At 37.4% G+C, this 26,198-nt stretch overlaps 2 protein-coding genes across 3 annotated transcripts; both read left to right on the top strand.

Moving 5' to 3' along the window:
- The first annotated feature begins 505 nt into the window (after positions 1 to 505).
- On the top strand, positions 506 to 5,127 carry LOC131437437 (CLIP domain-containing serine protease B4-like). The gene is made up of 4 exons (XM_058606787.1): positions 506 to 642; positions 4,031 to 4,256; positions 4,324 to 4,625; positions 4,679 to 5,127. Exons 1-4 carry the CDS (start codon positions 585 to 587, stop codon positions 4,966 to 4,968), a joined length of 876 nt encoding a protein of 291 aa, XP_058462770.1. The 5' UTR covers positions 506 to 584; the 3' UTR covers positions 4,969 to 5,127.
- Positions 5,128 to 11,523: 6,396 nt separating this feature from the next.
- Positions 11,524 to 21,399, top strand: LOC131435658 (tudor domain-containing protein 3). 2 transcript variants are annotated; one of them, XM_058603778.1, is made up of 6 exons: positions 11,524 to 11,749; positions 11,893 to 11,980; positions 12,546 to 14,351; positions 14,635 to 14,667; positions 20,146 to 20,862; positions 20,926 to 21,399. In XM_058603778.1, the coding sequence occupies exons 1-6, from the start codon at positions 11,715 to 11,717 to the stop codon at positions 21,334 to 21,336; spliced, it is 3,090 nt and encodes a 1,029-aa protein (XP_058459761.1). In that variant the 5' UTR covers positions 11,524 to 11,714; the 3' UTR covers positions 21,337 to 21,399. The 2 variants fall into 2 exon arrangements, with proteins under 2 accessions (XP_058459761.1, XP_058459762.1); XM_058603779.1 differs by lacking the exon at positions 14,635 to 14,667.
- The last annotated feature ends 4,799 nt before the right edge of the window (positions 21,400 to 26,198 follow it).

The raw sequence follows: 26,198 nt of genomic DNA, 5'->3' as shown, positions 1-26,198 counted from the left end.
TTGAAACGACGATCATCAAAATAATTTCATGAAACCTAAACACACCGTAAAATATTAATGCAAAAAACACATTGATAAAAAAAGGTATCATCTCACTGCTAGGTGGTTTAAGCTTATTTTTGTTGTATAACATCAATGCTGATCATAGAGTAAGTACGGAACCCTGAACTGTGACGAGATGTCTCACTCGAACACGTTTTTTTCTCGGGTAGCGAACTTACAAGGATGAAACGGATCCAGGTCACACTGCGTTATTAATTTGATAAGACAACAGTGCCGCTTTTAGGTATAAATGGACCCGGGCCAAGATTCGTTTGCGTGCACCCAACGAACTGAATGATTTTTTTTTTGGTCGCTAAGTCCCGTCAAGAGCCCCTAAGACCCTCAATAAAAGCGGCCCTGTAAGACAATATATATTTTTTCTCACATGATTGTATACAAATCGATTGAGATTTATGAGCTGATAATTTTGCATCACTCAATTATCATTCGTTTCGAACTTTGATGATAGATTCCCAAGAGGATTACCGATTCGCCAAGATTAGAGTTAGTTCATCTGGATCGTTCTTAGCATTTGGTTCGACATGAATGCAAAAATCGTCAGTTATCTGTTCGTTCTACTAGTGCACCTTACATATTCAGGTAAAACGGGAGCTATAATTTTATCGATCGCGTGAAGAGTAAATGGATCCTTTTCAAGCAAAAACCTAAAGATTTGGATGCTAACGATTGAAAATCTTACCTTTCGTGCTTGTAATAGTTCAAGTTTATAGTTTCTGAATAACTTTCTTGGTATTCAGAGCAGCCATACTGACTCATTATTTGCAGAGAGCAAAAATAGAAAAGTGTCTGATACGAAAACTGGTGAAACCATAAGTTGGGGAATCCGATCGCGAATTGATCGAACGATTTACTTCTTCAAAAGCATGAGTGCACAGGAAGTTCTTGATTGAAGAATGATTGACATTTATTATTTTGAAAAGGTGATCGAATTCTATACTGCCCACACTTGCATATCTGTCCCATATTGAAAATCGACCAGTTGAGAAAAAGATGATTGCATATTTCGAAACTAATTCGCTTTTTTCGTTACTATGATGATTGATCCGTGATACTATTGAATTCTGGAATGAAATACTGCATTTTTTGTCATTCGTTCATATAAAATCTGTTATGCAACAAGATGGGACTCAAATGCGAGTACATTTGTTCACGAACGAAAAGATACTCGCATACCGATCCCATCTTAGCAAGCATGCTTCTCTCGCACGTGGCAAAATCTCATGTTTGATTCCCTATCCGTGTGAAACTTTTAATCGTTCGATATAATTAAGTTTGTGATATCGTATCAGGTATTTATGCAATTAAATTGTATGGTGGAGACTCTTCCACGGAAGACAGTTCAAACTGTGGCTTTGTTGGTTTCAATGCCACAGAGAAATATCCTGAAATCTCCCTTTAAGCACAGTACGGTCGAGATAATTCCAATTTGAAATATTCGCATAGGCCGACATCTGATTTTGGTCAAAGTTATGGCAAAAGAGCTGAGTCTTTTCCTAAAGTTGTTGCTTCGGAGGAGAAAAATGTGAGTATTAATGAGAGCAATAAAAATCATTCCGAAGGAAGCTGTTTTGGAACTGAAATCGAAACGCAAAATATCCAAGAAGAATTGTCTTATCGGCTATATTGTCTGAATTTTTGCATGCACTGCCAGTACTAAATATTGGTACAGTGGTCAGCAAAAAAAAATCAATGCAACTTGTACATTTTTTTAGTTGCTAAAATGTGATTTTTAATGCGTGGGGCAGATATGCGAGTACTTTCTATATGGGATAGACCCGACTTGATTTCTTTTTTCAAATTTTACCTAACTAACCCAAAATAGTTTTTGAAATTTTTGAAAGTAGGATTAAAATAGACGTCATCTGTCGGGCTAACTCAAAAGTGCCCTTTTCTAGTAATTTAAACTCTTTTGAACATGATACATATAAAAGCAACATGTTTCACATGCTTCTCATACTTTCACAATTGGTTATTTCGATGAAGCTCGATTTGATAAATCTAATATTGAAGTACAGTTGAACCAGTGTGCTGGTCGAATGTTACATGGAGGAAGATCACAGTGTATGCGGAACACATGTATTGGTGTTAGTTCTGCATACATACCACAATAAAAAATCATTTTCCGAATAGACTCCAACACTATGAATACAAAAATGCAATCATCATCATGAAAACAGTCACAACAATCAAGTGCATTTGTAAAAATTATAAATTGAGCGGTTTAATCGGAAATCAAGATTATTATTCTTAAATTTTTTTTTAGAAGGATCTTGGCAAAATTTTCTTGGGAATTTTCAAAAACATGCATCTCTAAAACGGTCGGTCCGATTGATTTGGTGCTTTCGTCAATGTTTTATGCAACTATTAGGAACTCCATGAATAACATTCATTAAGTGAATACGAAATATTAAACGATTATTATTCAAGCAATAGAGAATCTAAACTGGAAAAAATGCAGTTTCTGTTTATACAATAGAAGTAAAATAATTTTCAAACTCTAATGATAGTAGAAAATATAGGTATTACGCAACAATAAGGAACCAGCAGCAAACGGGATTCTCTAACATAGTATACAAACTCAGTAAATGTTACACTGTATCTTAGGAACGGTAGCAATAATTAAAATCTTGATTAGCATCTTCTTCACTTGTAATTTAACGGACTTTCATAAATTTGGGTCAAAAATTATTATAAAAAATATTTCAATAGTATTCGAAAGTTCACTTACATAAGAGACTACTACTACTATTTATGTATTATTCCTTCATCTTGACATAGAGTGCAATAAACTTCTTCTATTATCGGAACAGCACATCATAAAGTAATCAAAATAACTTTCTTAAGATAATCGATTTTAAAGTTTCATTTTGTAATTAGAATAAAAATATAACAGAATTGTTCACTGTGTGTACCATTTCTATATTGTCTAATTAGTTAGTTAAACAATTGTCGAAGATACGAAATCAATCGGACTAACCGGTTTGGAGATTTTTAAGCCAGTATTCACATGTTTTACAACATTCGATGAAGTACAGCTGCTTTTTTCACAAGTTTTATTATTTACAAAATCTAAGCAGAAAACATTTAATTTACAAAATCTGAGCAGAACACAAAAAAAAAAACGCGAAAATCGTGAGATCCCCACTATTATGATACCAATATAGAAGATTTACACGAAACGTAGAGTGTGCCTTTCAAATAATGGCATAGTTTGAGACTCATCTCATCTAACAAGGTGAATCCAATAAAGATTATTTATATTCGTCTGAATTGTTGTTATTTGTAACTGGCAATTATTGACAAATAAAGTTTTGTGTTATCTCCATCGCTGGGCGACAATATCACTAATCAATCTGTAAACAAACACAATCAATAGACTTCCTGATCCTTGCACTCAATGCTAAAATGTAAACATGTCATTTTTTAAATGATTGTTCGTGTGCAGTTTTCAAAAGTTGCATTATTGAAGCACCTTGAATATTTCCACATAACTAAGCCGAAAAACGAAATTACAAATTTTAAAATGATGTTACACTTCGAATAAGTCATGTAAATTCGCGTATCGATAGATGTATTATTTATACTTACAAACAAAAGTATGTGAGGATTATTTATTTATTCATCTTCACGACTGGTTTACCTGAGCTTTACATCGAAATAGACATGTTAATTGATATAATATTTTGTCATGACTCAAGAAAGCACATGCCTGGATTAACGTCATGTGTAAGCTCCATTTTTATTAAAGAGAGTACTAGCAAAGTCTTGGCATTACATTCCTTTTGTGGAATTTGGTCTTTCTGTTTCAACAGACTTCGCAGCCGATTCTTATAGTGTACAGAATCGTTGTTTTAGTACTATGGATCCTACTGACACTAAGAATCCTTCCAGGTCGGGGCTCAAACAGTCTTGAAAAAACCAGACTATTAACCTTATTCTCAAAATTTAAAAAAAATCTTACTTTCAGCATGCAGTAAGCTGCCGGATCCCGGAACTTGTGGCGTTCAAGTTTCCGATAGAATCTATGGTGGAAACATCACAAATATTGACAGCTACCCATGGACAGCCATTTTGGTATTCCGACAAACTGGATTTGATCCTGATCTGTTCCACTGTGGCGGCAGTTTAATTTCTGATCGTTACGTGCTTACTGCAGCACACTGCACCGATGGAACAGATGAGAATTACTATATGTACGTATTTAGTTCAGTGTTTCTTGCAGATTGAAACGAATTTCTAATCAAATACTTAACTTTTCAGAGATCGCATACGACTGGGTGAATGGGACTTACAAACTGAAAAGGATTGTGATTCAAATTCCGCATGCTCAGATCCTCCGATTGATGTTGGAATTGAAAAGATCATAAGTCATGAAGGGTTCAATAAATTGACACTAATAAATGACATTGCATTGATTAAACTGAACAGAAGTGTCAATTTTACGGATTTTATATCACCGGTTTGCCTGCCACTTTCTGGAAATGCTAAAAATCTAGACACAGATGAAACAGTGTTTACTGCTGTCGGGTGGGGAAATACGGAACATCGAAACGGATCATATGGTAATCGTAGCGATTAATTGAAAACGTCATAAGTACAAACATTTTTTTTTCAGAATACGGAAGCCGCTATAAACTACATGTAAAACTGAACGGTGTCAGTTTGGAAATCTGTGATGGAGCATATGATGAAGATATAATCTCCTCTCAGTTATGTGCTGGTGCAGAGAAAGGAAAAGACACATGCCAGGGCGATTCAGGCGGTGGATTGGTTGCACCTGTTGATGGATTCTATTACGAGTACGGTGTAGTCAGTTGGGGTTATGGCTGCGGTCGCAAAGGAGTACCAGGAGTTTACACTAGGGTGACTAGTTTCCTGGATTGGATTGAAAATCATTTGGATTGATGTAGCTGACCCAAACTTATCGGGTAGTTGAACGTTACATTATGCAAATATGAGGAAAATCCAAAACTATTCGTGAGATCATTGTGTCCAAAGTCTATTTTTGAAAGTGAATTGAATAATATGACAAAAACCTCATTATAACAAGAAATACAAAATAAACTGCACGTGTTCTCATTCAACCATTGCCCCTTACTATCATAATCATAAAGCAAGTAAACGTAGGGACTCGAGGGTAATATGTAGTAATGTATTGGAGGTATCAGTGACACCTATAGTGACATATGATGAGAAATGGGTGCGAAAATGTTCCTGAAATGCAATAAACACAACCACAGTATGTATTTTTTTTTTTTTTTTTGTTTCGATTATAGAGGCTTTAACATTAATGTCATTCGCCTCTTCGGGCCAGAAAAACTTTCTGACCCTATGTGCGGGGTTGGGAATCGAAGCCCGCCTGGGCTGCGTGAAAGGCATCGACTTACCCATCACGCTATACCCGTCCCCACAGTATGTATTGGAAAAAGGGAAATCCACGCATAACTAGCGATGTCAGTGTCTCAGCACAGTAAAAATCTAGAATTATTTAATTTATGATGATATGTCGCCTTTAGAACAGAATACAAAGTCAAACGAAGTTCTCAATCTTCCACGGAGATCAGATTAATCGCAATTACTGCTCGATAAAGTTTTACAAGTTCTGGCACAAGTAACAAATTACAGAATCGAAATAGCAAATTTCTTGTTTGTTCAATCGACGCAACCCATAGTTGCAGTTTTGCTTCCCATATCAAAGTTTCAGATTTAGTTTTAGGATGACTTGTCCCGAATACGGGTATTCTCATCAATGTTTCCAAAAATATAAACTAATAATTTTCAACCAATAAAAACATAAAAATAAAAGAAGTATTAATTTTTACATTCATGTAAATTATCAAGATAATGAATATTATCACCCCTATTGTGTACGTCGATCGATTCGAAATATTCCGATCGAATGTGCAATTTCCATTCTGCATTCCGTTCGAGTTGGGTATGAACCAGAGCTGCTAAATGTCACTATCAACGAGCAACTTTGCACGACGAAGATTAAAAAGTTTATGTCACTGGAATGCTGATAACCTAGATAATCGAATAAATTACAATCGATTAGTTTCAAAGTTATACTCGATTATTAAATAATCGAGTAATTCGAAATTTCCGACATCCCTAAATGCTGCCAACCAGGCTTACCAATCATCATATATTGAGTGTCTGAGAGCCGATCTTTCATAACTTAAATTCTCTTGTTATTATAGTCACCTCATTGTTTGCCGATGCGATTGATATTATCTTCATTTTTCCTGTCACTGCTTGATTACGATGTGACTAAATATTAATCAAGCAGTATAAACATTGAATTAAATTCAGGTACACCAATAAACTCCGAAATCCGATGACTTTTTACAAAGAACAATTAACTTTATCAATTTATGTTTATGTTAGTACTCTCATGGATTTTTTTTACTTCAACAGGGAATAGAAGAATGAGAGAGAGAACAAAATGCGTCACCTGTCTTTGACTGAGTATAATTCTACTTGGTCATTGAACTATCGAGTATCTCATTTGACAGACACTTTGACCGTTCCGATTACAGTTGACGATGATTTTAGTCAGTTTGTCAAGGTCATTTGACATGAATGACAATTTGCAGCTCTGGTATGAACTCGAATATCATTCGTTCGAGTTGTTCAATTTTCGAACATTACTCGATCGACTTGCACACGTATTACTTCTGTTCAGTTTAGAATCGTTCTAATTTGTTTATACAAGGTTGACGGTTTCGTTTACTAAGGAATGAATAATATAAATAATATGGAACGTGTAAGTAGTGCTGACAGCTTTGATGGTTAGTGTTCGAAATTTCAAGTGTTCCCGAATCTTAAGCAGTGTGCCTAAATATATATTGTAATATCGAATAAAAAAAAAGTGCTAACGAACGAGAGTCGATCGAATCATGCAACTCGAACGGAATAAAGAATGCAAAATTCGAAATCGAACGAATAGGTAGATTCGTTCGTATCACAAATCCGTCGGATTGCAGAATCGGGGTGTATAACTAAACGGTGCGTTATACAGTTGTACTTCGGCTACGGTAGCGGTATCATCTGGAGTTTTCAAATATTATTACCAACCATCTGATACTGGTATGTTTGTGCCAGTCTTTTTAAGATAGTCACGTACGAAAACAAGTTTTTCAGAAAAAAAGCACAGTTTTAGAAGCACTTATATTGAAAGTCCATATCTCAGCTCATAGTAGACCGAATTAAAAATAATCGAAAACCTTAAACCACAGATAACCGATATACAGACTCACATATGAATTGTGTGTAAAATTTACTCAATTATCGTGGCGAACACTTGCAGATGTCACCACGATCGACACGAGGTGCCACCAAGATTTGGGTGCCGCTTTCACATGAGCCACAATTTTGGGTGCAACATTCACTTCCCGCTAGACAAATGACAAAATGACAAATTTATTTTTGTTTTATTCCGATCGAATTCTAGTGTGATTTATGAGACATGGAAATGAAATTGTCTTTAACACTTAGGGAAATCGTGTGATAAGTGTTAAAATTGTTGTAGTTGAAATATTTCTATAACAGGCAGGAGGATTTTGTTATCGCTCCGGAACGTAGTGGAACGTTTTAAAAGATCGCAGCGAACAGTCGAGTAGGTGGTAGTAGTGTTTCCAACGTATAGCAAATTTGAAATTTACACAGGATTTTGATTCGAGCCTGTATATCTGTTATCTGTGCTTAAACATACTTTTGAATTAATTGGCACATTGTCGCAAAGCAGATTTACTGGTAGCGACACCTGCCAATGAAAAATGGAACCAAGAAAAGGAGGATTCTTTCGGAAATTTTCATATCGGCAGTAGTGATTTGCAACATTTTTATCGTTTATTCAATAGTACAAATAGATATCAGCAATAAAAGTACACTCGGAGTAGAAGAAAATCGATTTCAAAGTTATTACCACTACTTTTTTCTAGTGTAAACTACGATTAAACATGGAAAATCTTCAGAAATGTGTGAAATTGGGTAAGGTTAGGTTTTATCGGATCAACATTTTTTTAAACAGAAACCAGTGTAATGTTAATTTCTCAAGTACTAGAATGTATAGCGATCGAGTACTATTTATTTTGGATACTTTATTTGTTATTTCCAGGCATTTGAAAAATGGTATCAAACCAAGTTTAATGCTCTATTCTGAATAAACGGTAGATTTCGCACAATGAACTAAGATCAACATTACCACCTCAGAGTAAAAACTTTTTCGTCAAATTCTACTATGGTCTTTCAAATGAATTTGCCCGTTTTCATAAGAAATTGTTGAAAAGGTGGAGTAATTAGAAATTTTCCTACCGATTTGACAGCTCTTGCTGAGAGTATCATCTCTAAGCAAGCAGCGCCTCTACATTTCAGTTTTGCGACAATATGCCAATAGCGATGACGTTTGCATTTTCAAAATCCAATACATTTGATGTCAGCAACAACTTTATTGGAGAAAAATTTTGTATTTGCTGAATCATCTTCAAAAATTCGATAATTTGGCGAACATTTTGAATTCTTATTTTTTTTTAATATTTAGCGCTAAACACAAAGCAAAAATCCTAATTTTTTCGCTGAGTCTCGGCAAAACAATTATCGAGACAATTGGCAATTGACAATTAGAGCAGGATCTGGAATATGCTTTGTATAAATAATCAACAATAATTTGTAATTATTATACTTACTGAACCCAAGTAACCACGACGCATTATAACTTTACATTAATTCAGCTTTAAATATTCGTGTTAAATTTGATTAAATGCACCGGATTTACACATGTTTTTACAATGCTATTATAAAGCTGAAAAGGGCGATTATTAGACTCTTATAGGATTATTACTCTTCTAGTTATTATTAAAGTTTCGTTGCTCCAAATTATAGCATTGAATGTCGATATATAGCACGGCTGAAGGTTATTGTAAAATAATGCTCAGTTACATTTTAAATGCAAATTTAATGCACATTGCTTTAAAGTATGTAGGATTAGTGCAATTATACATTAACAATGTAAAAATAAAGTTGTAAATGTGCAGTGATATAATGCATATGGTTACTTGGGAATAGATCGTAGATTCTCACGTATTCTTTTTGGACTAATTCCAATTCCAAATTCTCTGAAATATTCCGTCTTAAAAAACTGTGCAGTGCCATGCGAAAATGTAACACGTAAATGACAGTCGTCTTCCTGAATTTTGGCAAAATCTAAATCAAAAAATTTCGGCAATCGCATTTACTGATTTCGAGAAAATTGTCAATTCGATAGTCCCACGACAAAAGGAACTGCAAATGAGAGCCTCTCTTTGTTTACTTTCTCCATTGATTATTACACACTAAGATTTAATTCCTTTGTTCGGTAATATTTTTGACGAGAAATTTCGGTAATCTATAGAAATGACCGATTATTATGCAAATTTTTACCGGACGAGCAGTTTTACGTAAATTTTAATTATAGAATTTTGTAAATAGATATACAATTCATACGGTAAATCTGAATAGTCGCCGAGTACGGTAAAAACCATACTGTCCGTATGGTAAAATTATATTCCAATAACCGAACTTCTGTGAAAACTGATTGTCGTGAAACTAACTGTCAAACTGTTATTAAAATTTTCAGTGAGTGTCTTTTTATAAACCAAACGAAAAATTTTTTGAAGAGTTCATCGAATGGATTGAGATACAGTTGCTAAAATTATTGAAATATTTGAACCACTAAAAGCTTTTTGTTTAATTATATACAGAACAAAAATTGTATCACATGTCCACTTGCTGCCTATACAAATCGTTCAAGGGTAATTTCTGGTGGACTCGATGGATTGTGCAGTGTTTTGGAAGGCGCTCATAATTCCGGTCAGCCGGAACATTTACCGCCGTGAAACGGCCCACCCGCTGGCTGAACCACCAGTCCGAGACAAGAACCTTTTCAGGAGAATACCTGCTAAACAGCTACCGCAGCGCCACCTAACTTTGAAAATTAAAAGCTGGGAACTCCCCCACCAGAAAGGAGTGGATGACGCGAATTTGACGGAACAAATTTAACTAAATTACTTTCATGAAGAAATGGTCTTTTTAATGAATTTTATCAGTATGTTGAACAATTATGAAAACCAGAAAATAAATTCTCGAATAAATAAACATAACTACAAGCGTGTTTATATTTAATAACTTTATAAATCTACCATATTTACGAACATACTTCGATTCGCAGTTTGACTGTGCCGTATGCCGTATTATGTTTTCCGAGATTTGTTTAGTAGATTTATCTGTAGATCTGTCTCAAAATTTTACTACTTGGGAATGAGTTTTAAGTGTGTAGGTATTGCTGTTTCTTCAAATAAAGGATAAAATAAAACATAACTCACAAAGGAAATTTTCTGACTCGAATACGAATGACGAATAACTTCCGTATTAACAACAAAAAATTCATGTTCAGATAGCTGTTTGGCCGAGAATATCACTTATAACATTATATTTTTTTTAGTTGCTTATTAAACTGCAAATTACGTTTCACACTGGAGTCTTGTTTCTACGGAGAAATGTGGAAATCGAAAAACTGAGATAATAACGCAAACTTTAGAAATTTTTTATAGAACAACTTTGAAAATTCGCATCAAAAAGATAATGAAAGAACAAATAACGCATTCATTTGGAAATCGGCCAACATCTACTTTGAAAAGTAATTGCAGCTGGACTATTCTTAAAAATGTTACCTCTAGACGCAAGAGTAAACTAGTTTTCAGTGAGCACTGAATCCTTCAGAATACCTTTTCAAAATGAATGATAACAGTCGGTTTATTGACCGTTATAAAAAAAATGCGAGAATTCATTCATTACAATTATTTCCCAAACCAAAACGAAAGTTCGAATTTATTTGCTTTAATTTATGATTATCTGCAACTTTTGTAAAAACTTATTGTGGATATGTTTTATTGTTCTCATAATTTGCTGCACATTTGGCTTCACTATTAATTGCAATATTACTGCACTAATGCACATCACACCGCCATGCTATTTAGAAAAAAGTTAGAATAATTCGTGAAATTATTAGCGGCCCTTACACGAGTCATTAAAAATGTCATTACTAAAAAATAATATCATTTTAATGAACGTGTAATGGTGCACTAATGACGAGATTTCTAACAAATTTGAAATACATCATTACTTATTCATCATTTAAAATGACATTTTTAATGCTCGTGTAAGGGCCGCTATTGAGAGTCTTAATGTTATGTCTCTTATCTACAATCCGTTGTTATAATGGATGTTTACAGAAGGTGTAAAAAACTCGAGATACGATTATGTCGATTCTGTAAACTTCTATCTGGGAGTCTATTTTTGCCACCACTATACGTACACATTATTATTCTAAGTTTTCGAGACACCTTTCAATGGAAAACTATTCTGAGCCTTCAATGAATTCGGCTACACTGCTCTACTGTCAACTTTCCCGAATGCATTGAACGTCACGGTAGAAAAGTGCTGGCAGAGAGGCATACATTTTTTTCTGCTTTTGGTGGCGGAAGGGCTCGGTTAATTTTGCCAGTGTTTTAGTAGTAAAATATAAAAGTCCTGTGCTGTTGCTATACCTATATGTTAAACTAGATTGTGCCGCTGGATCCTAAATTAAACGTTTCAGCAGTTGCAAGACGGCAATGGATCTGCTAGAGCAGCTGCGGAATCAGGGCTGGTAAGACTAAAAATATCGATTTTCCCTGTAAGGTTAAACACAGTTGTCATGTCTATTATTTTGGTTTATTCATTATGATTATCCCGGAAACAACAAATATTTTCATACTAGTAAGTTCCACTGATTTTCATTTTTACTCGTAGGCATCTTTTTCCGGCAGGATTGGAACGATTATCTGAGGAATCAACTGGAACAATTGATGCTAAACAGGCTATCAAGTTGGCACTTGATGTAAGTTATGGAAAATTTTGGCTGGTTAGAGCCACTACTTACTGTCTAGGATAGCAAAATACAAAAAAATGTGATGATCTATTCTCAATGGAATTTATTGGTTTTCAAAAATGCTTGTTCGGTAGCTAATCCTAGTCATATCAAATAGCGTTGTAACATAAAATCTATCATTCTTATACCGTCAGTCAAATTCAAGTAAATCTGAAATGCAAAACAAACTTGTTTACAACATATCTTAGAACAACGGCACCATCATTAACCAACTAGATTTAAAAATAAAAGCTTTGAGTGATGCAAAAATACAAGCTAAACGAAATTCTGAAATAAGTGTCAATAGGATCGAAGAACTAGTCATGCAATGGTTCTGAACATTGAGAACTGACTTCGGAGTTTGTTGAAATATAACTCCACAAAAGGAACGCAATACCAAGACTGATTTTTACATGACAGCTGTTTTTTTTTTATTTGACCATCCGCCTTATTAACTAACATTGAATGTAATGTTCAGTTCCGATTTGAAAGTTGGCAACGATTAGCATTGTTTCATATAAATTTTTCTTTTTAGATCGATTTGCGCGAAATTGGAGGTGGTGCTTTGGCTTCTATTACTGCTCGGGGAAACAAGGCAGATGCCATCGACGCTAACATTGTAGTTCAGATCCTGAAGGTTAGAAACATCTCTGCGCCAAAAGCCAACGAGGAGTCAAAGGTAGCTCCGCGGTTGCTTAAATTAACCGTTACCGATGGACAAACGCAGTACTCAGCACTCGAAGGAGAGCATGTTCCTTCGGTGAGCTTGGATACACCACCAGGGACGAAAATTTTTCTGAAAAATGGACCGATCAAGATATCTCAAGGTTTACTGATTCTGAACGCTAACAATGTTTCCGTATTAGGTGGAAGGGTGTCAGCATTGGTGGAGAAATGGGAACTTGGTCGGGCAATGGCCAAATATGCCAAAGGCGGCAGAAATCATTTGAGTGCTTCTGGACCTCCGCCATGGATTGCGTTTGGGCAAAAAATTCAACAAAACTTACCAAACGACAAAAATTTCAAAAGCTTGCAGGCGAAAGAAAAAGATGAGTCCAAGGAAAATGCTGAATTTACGGCGCTTCGCAATGATGCTATCGCCGAAGCAACTAAGCTGGGTACAAAGAAAACGTTTGGTGGTGGCGCCAAGCAGATGGTTGATGCAAATGTACAAAAGATCATGGATAAAGGATTTAGCGAAGATCAAGCCGTGCACGCGCTTAAACTTACTAGAAACAACGTGCATCGTGCGTTGAGCAATTTGCAACGGATAGAAGATCGGAAACAAACGCAAAATGACATTAAAACTGGTAGGACAGATCCACCACAGAAATTGGGTAGACGAGAAATGCGTGGTAAACGAGATACAGAAGCGGAAGGAACGTCCAAACCATCAACGAAAGTTTCACTTTTCGATTTTTTGGAAGATATTCTCCCGGAGAGTGATACGAGTAACAAAAAAAGTAGTAGCAAGGACTCGACACCTTTCAGTGCTAAGGAAAACAACCAAACAACGGACCCATATTCAAATAAGTCCAACTCAAGTAATTCTTATTATAATACCTACCCTAATAATCGATCGTCCAGTGGCAACCCATCGAACCAGTATCAATTACATTCATCTTCACAATACAACAATCCCGCGAAAAGCTACAATCAGCAGCGCTTCGAAAACAATATTTCAAGTAGCTTTGCGAACAGAAACTCGCATAGCGGTCCCAATAGTCGAAACTACAACCCCAATCTTCAGCATGAACAAGCACATCAACCGAGTAATAATTCTCAGCAAGGATACAAGCAACCAACAGACTATAACAGTGGTCGATATCGAGGTCAACCAAATGCACAATATAACCATCCGAACGATGCATATCCCCGGGGTCGCCAAGATTCAAAATACAACCAGTCTTCCTACAATCCGCACCAAAACCAACAATCGCAGTATAGAAGTGATAACTACAATAATAACACGACTGCATGCGTGCAAGGTAACAAGTATCAATCAAGTTTGAACAACAGTGGGAAACCTCAGCAGTCCGCTGCCAATTATGGATATGGACATCTAGACTCGAAAGATTCTCAAAACTACAGCAATCAAAGTGATTCTAGGAAACACGTGGGAGCTACCACTAATCACTATCAGCAACCACAACAATCACAGCATCCGTCACAGTTTTATCAGCCCGGAGAACACAAGCAAACACAGGGCTATGGCACTAACAACAATAGCACCGGCAATCACCTGAACTTGCACTACAACAGCGCAGGCCATCATAATGAACAATCAAATCACAACAACGCTAACGCCTATAATAGCAGCAGTGCTGTTGGCAACATCAAGGTAATAATCATTCTTTTAAAGTGGAACACATTTTTGTTTTCTATATAGGGGTGCAAATTAGAAACTCAAGAAAAATACACGTAGAAATGTGGTCAGATTTTGAACAATTACAGCTCAGTCAATTTTGTATCAATTATTAATATTATGTCACCATTTGATTGAAAATATTTCTACGTATTGATTTGAATGTTCGTAGCCATGTATTTTTAATTGTATATCATTGAAATGTTGATTAATAGCTAGCAGTGTCCTATTTTGTCTGCAAAAAAACTGCGGCATTCAGGATTTTCCTTCCATGGTCGACGGTTTTGAAGGGGTAAGTGATATATCAAAGGGAAAGCATCGCACTGATTGGTCAATCGATTCAAAAGCGAAACTGTTGGAAGCACGCGAATCTTTAAATATAAGCAAAAGTATAGCTAACGTTTCAGTCCTACTTGTAGCATGCTAGAGGTAGGTTGTTGCTGGACAGCAAGACAAAAAGTGCCATAAAACGATTTGAAGCTTTAATTGGTATGCTCTGATCTTGTGTCGTGCAAGCTCGGATGAAATTCCTTGTTATGTCGTGTCGCCTGAGAAATTGACAACTACCCCAGGGTAAATTTTGAGTGCATAAGATTAATTTCTAATGCTTGTGTTCAAGTTTTGTATGTAAGCAGTTATTTTTATAGCGTTTCTCTACCATTACGGTAGAGAAAGGATTCAAAAGTGTGACGATTAATTGAAAATGTCGATCATTAGAAACATTGGTTGCCTTGTTCCACATCAATGTCTCGAAAAACCCCATGGGGCTAATCCTTGTTGTAGTTTTTTTTTCTGAACTACGTCTTTGTTTCCTATTAAGGGGTTCAAATGCAAAATTCGGAAAATAAAACCGTGCACACACAGTGCTCAGGTTTTGAACATCCACAGCTCGATCAATTTGAAACAAACTTTCGATATCATTACACCTACTGCTCCGAAATATTCCGAAGCATTGTTTCGATTATATAAAACTATATAGTTTCCGATTTATCAATGTTTAGTTGGTTTGACATAAAGTTTCCTGAACTTAATAATTTGGCAGTAAAAAAATTCACAAACACTAGGAGATTGCTAGTACCTATTATCTTTCTCCGCATAGGATCAGCCTAGATGCCATGTGGAATCTGACGGGAAAGACAACTTAATCAAGAAAAAACCCACTTGGTTCTAGCTTCCATAGCATACAAGGCGACATAGGAGGAGTTTCTTTCTTCTTTCAGTCATCAGTCATTTTACAACGTTTCACATCTGTTTGCGCTATTTTATTAAATTATTTCTTCATTTATCAGCTAAGTAAATAAATTAATATTTATTTCTCGGTAGCCGGCTACCCAGATCAACCAATAAAACCAAATTACATCGTGAAAATAATAATCAAGACGCTCGTGAGGTCAGTTGACCTTTGTTTGGTGATTTATGTCGTTTTGCATTGATTCCACTTGCTCTGTGCCAGTGTTTTCCCCGGACAGCCGATCAATGAAAAACGGTTTTGTAAAGTTTGGTTTGCACGCTTGCTGCTCGGCAAAGAAAACGGGTGCAAAATAGTTGTCCGCGAGTTGTCCCGAAAGTGTATTTTTTTTCGTGCGGTGCCAATCAATGAAACACATTGCACCTGTTTTGATTTCCCGACTGCACGAATCGAGCAAAAAACTCGACGAGTGTTCTCAATAAAAAACGAGATTAAAACGATTCGATACTATTTAATACACGAACTTTATCTGTTAAATAGATCTTTCGAATGATTTCAATATGTCTATCGACTGTTTTGTCTAAATCCTATTCACTCGTTTATACTGTAGTAATCAATTTCATTTAGAAAAGTTTAGGGACGTTTTTTTGTCCCGCGATAGCGTTTGAAATTTTCCCCTCAGTTTCCACGAATAAGAACTGTGAACAAAGACTCTCTGGGACTTCAGTATCGGATATTGTTGGAACGTACACTCGGAAACTCCATGAGTTTTCTTATTCGATCGGATTCGATTTCCCGTTTTCAATCGAAAAATCGTTAAAATTTGTTTGAAGGATCAGGACATACGTAATGGTTATTCTGTCAAAACTCAAAAATGTTCGAAGAGTTTGTTGAAGAAATATGACTCAGTTGAACGGTAAATTGTGGTAAAATGGTATAACATAATTAGTGCGGTCATTAAATCTATGTGTAATCTACAGGGGGTGGCAAGTGAAATGTCGATTTCAATTTTCCGTTTTTTTATCGTTTTTTCCCGGTTTGCGAGATAAAAATTCCCTGGTTTTTGGAATAGGCTCAAATCGCCTCTGTTAAGTTTTTTTTAATATCCAAAAAAGAACATTATACAGGGTGGCAAGTGAGTTGTCGATTTCAATTTCCCGATTTTTTTCCGTTTTTTTTGAATAAAAATTCCCGGTTTTTGGAAAAGGCTCACATCACCTCTGTTTAGTAGTTTTTATATTCTTTGATTAAAACTACAGATATCCCGTGTTTTTCTAGCCTTGAAGGGGTTTTGGTTACACGTAACCGATTTCTTCCGAGTGCACTTGACTGTTTTTTTTGGTATTGACAGGAACAACAATCCCACAAACGGACGCTTGCTACTCTGAAAAAACAACAACAGAAAGTGGAAATATCAGTTCAGTGGGAAAATTATAAACGACATGATGGCACAGCGAACCTAACACAATATCGTCATTGCCAACAAATTGTCATACGGACATACGATCTTTAAATTGTGGTAATTCGCTTGCAAGCACTACTGTTCAATGAACGATACCCTCAGTTGAATTATCATGCTACGATTCTGATGGAAACCACGAAACCAATTATTAACAATGTCCTACCAGACCAAAAATTTTAAATTTTCATGTAATAAAATTCAATTTAAAATCATTAGATGAACATATACCTAAGGTACATCAGTCATGTCATCCCATTTTTGAAATGCAGTTTACGATTTCAATGCGTTGATGAACAAATAAATCAAATGATAGCTGTAAAACGCACAAGATATCGATCTATTTTTTCCTAACAGAATGCTCGTGGAGTAATCAGAAAGTACGAGTTCTTCATGATGAACTCTCCACTGGTTTTAAGCCAGTTTTATTTCCAATAGCTCAACTAATTCGACCGTCCCACGACAAAAGGGCCTAACTGCAAATGACAGTTTCTCTTTGTTTACTTTTTCTTTCACGATTTACCGAACTGATTTTATATTTGACGCTCTACTCTTCGCAAAACTTTCAAGGTAAAACTACAATCTTTCGATTTATATTGTAAACTTTAGAGAATTTGCAATAATGGCTCCGTAATAATCAAAAGAGAAAGTAAACAAAGAGAGGCTCTCATTTGCAGTTAGGCCCTTTTGTCGTGGGACTATCGAATTCATCTTCTACGAGAAATCTTACAATTGATTCTAGCAAATCAATCAATTTCTACAACTGATTTTAGCAGATCAATGTAACATTTGTAGTTGTTCGGATTTTCGGACAAACAATCCTTATAGCAGCCCTTTTTTACATCAGGGGCAGCTTAAAGCTGGAATATCGGTTTATTTGAAATATAGTCTGATCCTCAATTCAGGATCGGAATTAGGAGTTCTAGAATTAAATTCGGAACCTGGATTCGGAAATTGAGCTCTGTCCCAGAATTCTAGAACTAATGTCAAAAATTGATCCGAATACAATTTTGGAATTCAGTTCAGTTCCTAAATCCTGGTCCTGAATTTAGGTTCTGGTGTAGATAAATAAATGATAATGAAAGTGTTAACGAACGTTAGTAGGTTAAAGCAGGGTATAAATAAATGATATAAAAATGATAAAGAAAGTACTAAACAGTTGTAAACATCGGATAAATTAAACAAATCGGTTCTTTTTAGATTTATTGAAGTAATCCCAAAGAACTACTACTGAGGACAAAACGCAGTAAGACTTCCGAATAAACGTTAGAATGTATGCCAGTTTAGTCGAACGATACGTGTATTCGAACATCATTTGTACGAATGAAAAGTCCCATTCTCGTTTACGGACGAATAGACGAAATGCCGTGGTTTAGATTCGTAAGTTTAATGTTGCGAATTAACCGTTCGAATACATAGAAAACAATTTAGCCGATTTCCAACAAATTTCTTTTCGAATGTAAAGGTTATTTGCAACCAAATGATAAATTGGGATTATGAATAAAATATTTAGAAAGCATAGCAGCCATAGTAGAATTTTTTTTTCTTGCAGACCTTCGAATATATGCTCGGTTACAAGTTTTTACGCATCAAATTTTACCATATCTATTAGGTACTTTATGGAAAATACGCCATGGGTAAACATGCTTTATTTTAAATTGAATTGAAAACATATTTTTCGCAGATACTACTGATAGGACTGCTATTTTCAATGCTTTACGACTTGAACAAAATTGGTGTGATTGATTCGAACGTAAACGGTAATACGAATTTGGCATACTTTCGAACATATCGCATATGGCCGTAAACAAGAATGAGGGTGATTTGTTCTGCAACCACAGTTTTCGCCTGATTTCGCTTCGTGTGACTTTTGACTATTCAGCAAAGTCAAATGACCGCTCCGGCGAAACTGTTTCGAGTAAATTGAAGACATCGAACGTGAATCGCTACGCGCATTGAAGGTTATTCCGGCACTTGACTTTGACAACTGTTTCGGGGATTGGAAAAAACGTTGGAACAAGTGTATTGGGGTCAGGGGGATTACTTTGAGGGGGACCAAATGAATTTGGAATAAATCTTTTTTTTTGTAATTATGAACAAAGTCTTACTATTTTTTGCCCACAGTAGTAAATTGGACAGATGTTTCGATTCCAATATGATAATATGTTGAACTAAATCTTGTCTCTACGATCGTCGCCTTGTCGTTAAGTTAAACGATTATGTCTCCGAAGAGTTTCTTGTTTCCTGTGGAATTCCAGAAGCAAGCACCTTGGATCCTTTGATTCTCTTTCTTTACTTCAATGGCGTCGATTTTTGTCTGGTAAATGTATCTTTTGCCTTTGAAATCCGCAACAACGAAGATGCTGCTTTCCTCCTACGACAACCAGAGAATGAAAGTGTGAAATCAACCGGATGATACTGAACTGGAAAAGCGTTCAATAGTAACGTTTACGCGAGAAAAATTGCCTCTCGAATTCAATTATCATTATGGAGGTACGGCAATATGTAGAACGACATGTGCGGAAGATCTAGTAACCTTTCTTAATGACCATATCAACTACTTTATGGCTACTCTGCCAGGATAAACCAATCGTCCGGATTTGATTATTATTCACCGCGGAATCGAATTAAATCTTACTTTTTAAATATTATTAGAAACTATCATACTGTGTCTGTTGATTTTAATGCCGGTTTTCTCTTGAGAAAACTGAAACTGACTCAGGGTAGTTTCATTAAACAACCACTTTTCACATAAATGATTTAGGATTTAGGATATAAGAATCAGGTTCGAAACTGATTCGAATTTTAGTTCAACAACGTTGAAGCTAGCTCCGAAACTGGGTTAGACTTGACATCAACCGAAAACGACATAAGTAACAAATAAAATAAAATGAAAGTAGACATTGATTTTCATCGGAATTCTGAGAAAATGCTGGATGACAACTTGTAGTCCTACGTCAACAGTTCAAACAACACAATAGGGCTGTTTTTGTAGTTTTAAAAATAACTATTTGAAAACGAACCACAAAGATAGCTTTCTCTGAACTAAACTAAATTAAATATTACAATTATAAATGTACTAGTAAATCCGTGTCTTTCATATCATGAATTTATCATTGCAGCACCAGAAAGGATCAAGGTACGCCAAGGATGACATACAAAACTTATCTGCACCTTCAACAAACGCACAAGGGAGAAAATCATCGTCAACAAAGATACACAATCCATCCCAACAGGTCACACAGCCAGGGGTCGGTAGTCAACCAGCAGTTTTGTCCAATAACAAAACTACTGCTGTAACAACAGCGAGCGCTACTAACAACAACAACAACAACAAGATATCTCAGCTAACGGATGCCACTGCAAATATGCAAATTAGCAATAATAAACCTTTCATTAATAACAGTGCGCATGCGCATAATGCAACGAAACCATCTCAGCCGCACATTAGCGGTCATGCACCGGCGACCCCGCCGGTATCAGCGACGACCCCGGTGGTACCAAAGAATTTTATTCAACTCCCGAATGGATTCAATTACAACCCGTACCAGATTGTGGGTTTCCAAAACAAACAAACTAACGAATTTGCACTTAATGTGCTCAAAAGTCAGCAGATAGATGCACTTCAATCGGCTCAAATCGCAGCCGCCCAATCGGGTGGTCCACCATCTATTCCAGGAGTTACCATACCCCCTACTGCAGCCGTAGTTCCGACAGTACTATCGGCGGTGACAGCCGGGCATGCAGGACCGACGATACACCCGTCTATTCCAGCCGGTGTTATTCCTAACTGGAAGGTTGGTGATCGATGTTTTGCCAAATACTGGGAAGATGGAGGGGTAAGCTGAGGTGACACAATCTATAAGATTTTTTAATAACTCAATTTTCTCTAACATTTTCAGTTTTACAATGCCGAAATCACAGGAATCTCTGAAAACACCTTTGTCGTATGCTTCATGGAATATGGAAACTACGAAGAAGTTCTTAAAACGGATTGCATCCCTTTGACCGGGCCAGGTGGCGCTGCGTCTGTTCAGTCACCACATGGCCCTCCACCATCCATGGGTTTCCATCCAACGAGCCATCTCCCGCCTGGCCCTAATCTGATGCCACCTCCACATAGTGGCGTCTATCCCGGTCAAGCTGCTGACAGTCAGTCTGGGCAGCACTTCAACCATGGCTACAAGCCACCACAGTCAAATCAGTATCAACACCATCTGCACCCGCCACATCATCAGTCGTCATCACAACATAGGCCTTCGAAATTCCGAGAACAACGGCCGATGTATGTTCCGCCAGCACAGCGGAAGTAAAAATGTTCATGTTCATGCTTGGATTATAATTGTAATTGTGTCTACATAAAAACATGCATACAATTCTGGCGCGTAGGCCATCGTAACTGTTTAACATAATTTTTGTCCTTGAAGTGCTAGGAGATTGTGTCGCGAGTAACTGTCTCTTAGACCACGAATTATTGTTGTGTACATGAAAATGGCAAAAGGGATAGAAAAGGGAAAAATTTACACTGGACTGTTTTCGTGCTGAACTTTTCGTTTGTTTTGTATACAATTGTTGAAATGTTTTGGGAAAGTGCTGATAATAAAATTGACCAGAAGATGCATAATTTATTGAAATAAAAGTGCATTGTGTTGAACCTGTAACACGAAACATGATCTGCTCTGTCGTCAAATGAACTACGATGATTTTTATTATCTCCAAGTTAAAATGTACTATCAGACGAAATGTGGAATAATAATTAGAATTAATAATCGGAATGCTCAAATGCATTTACGAAATATGTTGTATTTAATACATGAGGATAATTTTTTGAATAAACAGTTTTTCTTATTTTGTCAAAGATTTGAGAGCACTTTCGCTGGCATGTCGCATTTAATAAATGCACAGGGTGCACCATTTCCTATGTCGGTATTGTAATATTCTATAACTTTGACATTTGACAACCGATTGACTTCAATTTCAGCTGTTTTGGAAATTATCTGGACGCAAATTTTTCGCATTGTATGCCCAAAAAGTGACTGTTCGGACCGGTGTCTTATTTCTATGGAAATTGTATCCGGAAACCCCCAGAATGGAACTATTCGATGAATGGAATATTAATCCCCTTTCAAGGTATCGGCATCTGGTAGGGCTTGAACTGTGCTGAAGGTTGAATCATGCGTTGTCCTCTCCTTATGATTAGTGTTGTTTCTTGTATTATTTCGGATTCTTCATTCCGGCCCTTATTACCGGTATCACTACACGGTAAAAACCAAGTGAAGTGATTGTGACCCTTATTATCGGTATCACTTCACGGTGAAAATCGAGTGAAGTGAATTTAGGTCCTTAGTACGGAAGTCGCTTCAAAGACAAAAGTAATTATTTGGATGAACTTGATGTCATTATGAACATTACGCCTCCAACATTTCGTTGAAAAAATGAGTTTTCTCCACTACAGTGATCACTTCACTATGCGTGATACATGACATAAATTACGTATGAGTCTGCCGAACATCAATTCAGCGGTAAACATTTAAGAAGATGTACAATGCTTCTTCTAGTGTTTCTTCTCCCGTGTGAATTTCCCGAAGGAAAGATGACTCTGTCGCCAAACTTGTTGAAGTTGCCTTCTGCAATACTGCAAATGAAACCGGAATATTTTTTGTAGCGTCGGAAGGAATGATTGATGAATCTTCCTCTAAAGTAAGTGCTGCGTTGACGTATTCGTGTTGTGGTTGCTTGGTTGGTTCAGTCGATCAGCCTATACAAGACATCTGCTTAATCGAAATCGTTTTCTCCCGTGAATCTCTCTGCCGGTGAGCACGTAAAACTGAATGTCAGCAAAATGAAGTACCTGGTGATCACACCACAATCAAGGAATGAATACAATGGAATGGTATAAATAGATGGCGAGATAGTTGATAGCGTTGAAGCCATCAAATACTTGGGTGTAATTCTGTACGAAATGCTAAATTTCAATCAGCATCAGGAATCATATTTTTAACCATTACAAGCAGTAAATCGTGATACCCAACACGGATTTATGCATGTGCTTCACAGCTACCAACCTCATATCTTTTACATCTTACATAACAAACGCTAAGTCAGACGGGTTGCAGACTGCCCTTGCCTGTACGGATCTCTCTTCCGCTTTCGATAAAATCAATCATGACATCATAATTGCAATCAATGGATACAATCATATCTCAGCAATCGACGTCTTACTATTAAAATTGACGATTGTGTTTCCGAAGAATTTGTTGCAACGTGTGGGATCCCACAAGGGAACCAAATGTTATTGGGTGATAGGCGAACAAGATGACCCAAGGAAGTTCCACGAGAAGGTGAATGGCTCGCATGACCATGTGACAATATCTGGCCGAATTCATAGGCGACCGCGCTACTTCGTAGCAGGTGTTTGCCATTCACCGCAAAAGTGCTGCGAGTATAATGCGCTCAACAACCCCATGTTTATAGATTTCAAACTAGCCTACGACACTATCGATCGAGATCAGCTATAGAAGACTGCACGACTACAGTCTCTTTGAATTTCGTGTTTGCCAATAAATATTGCGTGGGAGAGTGTAATAAGAAGATCAAAGATAGCCACGAGGGCAAAATTGACTTGGCTTTGCTGATAACGTTGACATTATAGCACGCAACTTTGAGAAGATGGAGAACGTACATCGGACTAAAAACTTAAGCTAGGCGAATCTGACTTCACATCAATACTTCAAAAACGAAGTATATGAAAGGAAGAGGATTAAGATAGGATTTTTGCCATCATTTGGTACATATGAAATGCGCAAAACTCAACAAGCCGTTTCTAAAGGTTTTGGACGAAAATCCCAACCTGTTTTGGATATGCGATGAGTGTTGTAAACTGACAAAACTTGCTCGTTTCCGCGACTCGGTTCTTCGTTTGGAAGCGCATTTGCATCTATCACAGAGAGAACAGAATCGATTTTTGCTGAGCTGAAGGCCGAAATTAAAAAGAATAGCCAGCAAATATCTCGTCTCTCGCCTGTTTCGTCGCCGCTGCCGCCCAAGCCCGGCGGGTTTGGTCCCAATGCGAAGCGTCGTCGGGAAGATAGTTCTGAGCCATGTAAAACTTTGGAAGGTTGCTGGAAACCATCGGATAACTGTAATATCGCCACAGTTCCAACTCCCTGCTCCCTCGTATGGATTTCCTTATCACGTTTTCACCCCAGCGTTAGTAAGGAGATGGTCTCGCAGCTAACAAGAGATGGTTTACAGTGCAGCAAAGATGTCACGGTCATCCCGCTGGTGAAAAAAGATGTCGACGTAAATAGTTGGAACTTTGTCTCCTTCAAAGTTGGGATACTGCCCAAATTTCGGGAAGCAGCTCTTAATCCCGACACCTGGCCACAAGGTGTTTTGTTTCGTGAGTTCGAAGACAACAAAAAGCAGAATATTTGGTATCCTCCCATCGATATTTCTCCACCAATTCCCGACGAAAATGGATGCAGCACCGTTATGAATGTGGACGAAGTAACACCCAGCCCGCTCCGTTTGATGAGAACACCGCCCCGGCAAACGTGATGAGAGCACAATGGAAACACACCGGGACGCACTGAAGTTGATATTTTGGAAGTTCTCGAAGCCCCCGCCACAGTCTTGCAACAGCAGCCAGCGTTATCCAGTCGTCCAGGTCCTGTGCGTGGGTGTGGTGAAAGAGTCTTCCAAATGTCTCATCTCGACAAGTATATGCATATTCAGTCCTTTCCAAGTACTGATCTCTCTCGCACTTATAGATGTCCTCCTCTCGTTCTGAATCGAATACCGGGATGCACCGATTTTCGCACCATGGAAGCCCCTGATACGTTCCCCACAGTCGAGCTATTGCAGCCAGCGGTTACCAGTCGTCCCGGCTCTGTGAGTTGGAGCGCGGGAGGGGTCTTCCAAACCATCCCAGACGGCAAGTACAATTCAGCTTCAAACGATTCAGGCGTTGATTCACTTTCCGTCGTTTGCAGTTATCCATCGCACGATCAATCTAGTCAACCGCTGCACTTGTACTACCAGAACGTTGGAGGCATGAACATGCACATCAACGGCTATTTGCTGGCTTGCTCGGATGATTGCTTCGACATCATCGCTCTTTCGGGAGACGTGGCTCAGTGATTGTACACTATCCGTTCAAGGTTTTGGATCCAATTACGAAGTCTTCCGTACCGATCGCAGCCCCTTAAATAACTCAAAAACTATTGGAGGCGGGATGCTTATTGCAGTGCATCGTCGTTTGAAGGCGCAATTGATCGAAACCGCATCTGGTAAATGCGTCGAGCAGGTTTGGGTGCGTTTGAAACTGGTCAATTTTTCCCTCTACCTTTGTGTGATATATCTCCCTCCGGACCGATGCCGCGATCTACCGCTAATCGATGCACACATACAGTCGTTGCAAGAAATTTCTTCCACTCATGTACTACCTGTAGATGAAGTCTTGGTTGTGGGAGACTTCAACTTTTCCAGTATAAAATTGCAGACAAGTTCCGGTGGCTTCTTCTTTCCTGATCCGGCGCTCTCCACTTTCCACATTGACATTACAACCATGCTCGACGGCTCAACCTTCTTCGACAGTAGAATCCTGTCGTTAATGAAAATAACCGGATGTTGGATCTTTGCTTTTCAAGTAGAGAAGATTAGTGCTTTACCGTTCCCTCTGGTGAATTCTGTATCGGTATCACTTCCCTCAGCGCTATACCAAAGCTGTTCGAAAAGATTAGACTGACACCAATTTTCTATCACTGCAATCGTTGATACTCAACACGGTTTCATGCTTAACCGCTCAACAACCACAAACTTACTATCGTTTTTGTCTTATGTGCTTGATGCGATGTCTAACGGTTTACAAACGGACGTTATCTATACCGATCTTTCCTCCGCTTTCGATATAATCAACCACGACATCACGGTTGCTAAATTGGACAGACTTGGATTCAGTTCGAACATTCTTCGTTGGTTGCAGTCGTATCTTAGGAATCGTCGTTTAGCAGTTAAAATTGACGATCATACTTCCGGAGAGTTCCTCGCATCATCCGGAATACCACAGGGAAGTCATCTCGGACCGTTAATATTTTTACTGTACTTCAATGATGTCAATTTTGCCTTGGAAGGTCCTCGCTTATCGTTTGCTGATGATGTCAAGACGCAGCCT

Source organism: Malaya genurostris, chromosome 3 (assembly GCF_030247185.1).
Source record: "Malaya genurostris strain Urasoe2022 chromosome 3, Malgen_1.1, whole genome shotgun sequence".
Taxonomy (NCBI): Eukaryota; Metazoa; Arthropoda; class Insecta; order Diptera; family Culicidae; genus Malaya; species Malaya genurostris.
This window is presented reverse-complemented; position numbering and strand designations above follow the sequence as displayed.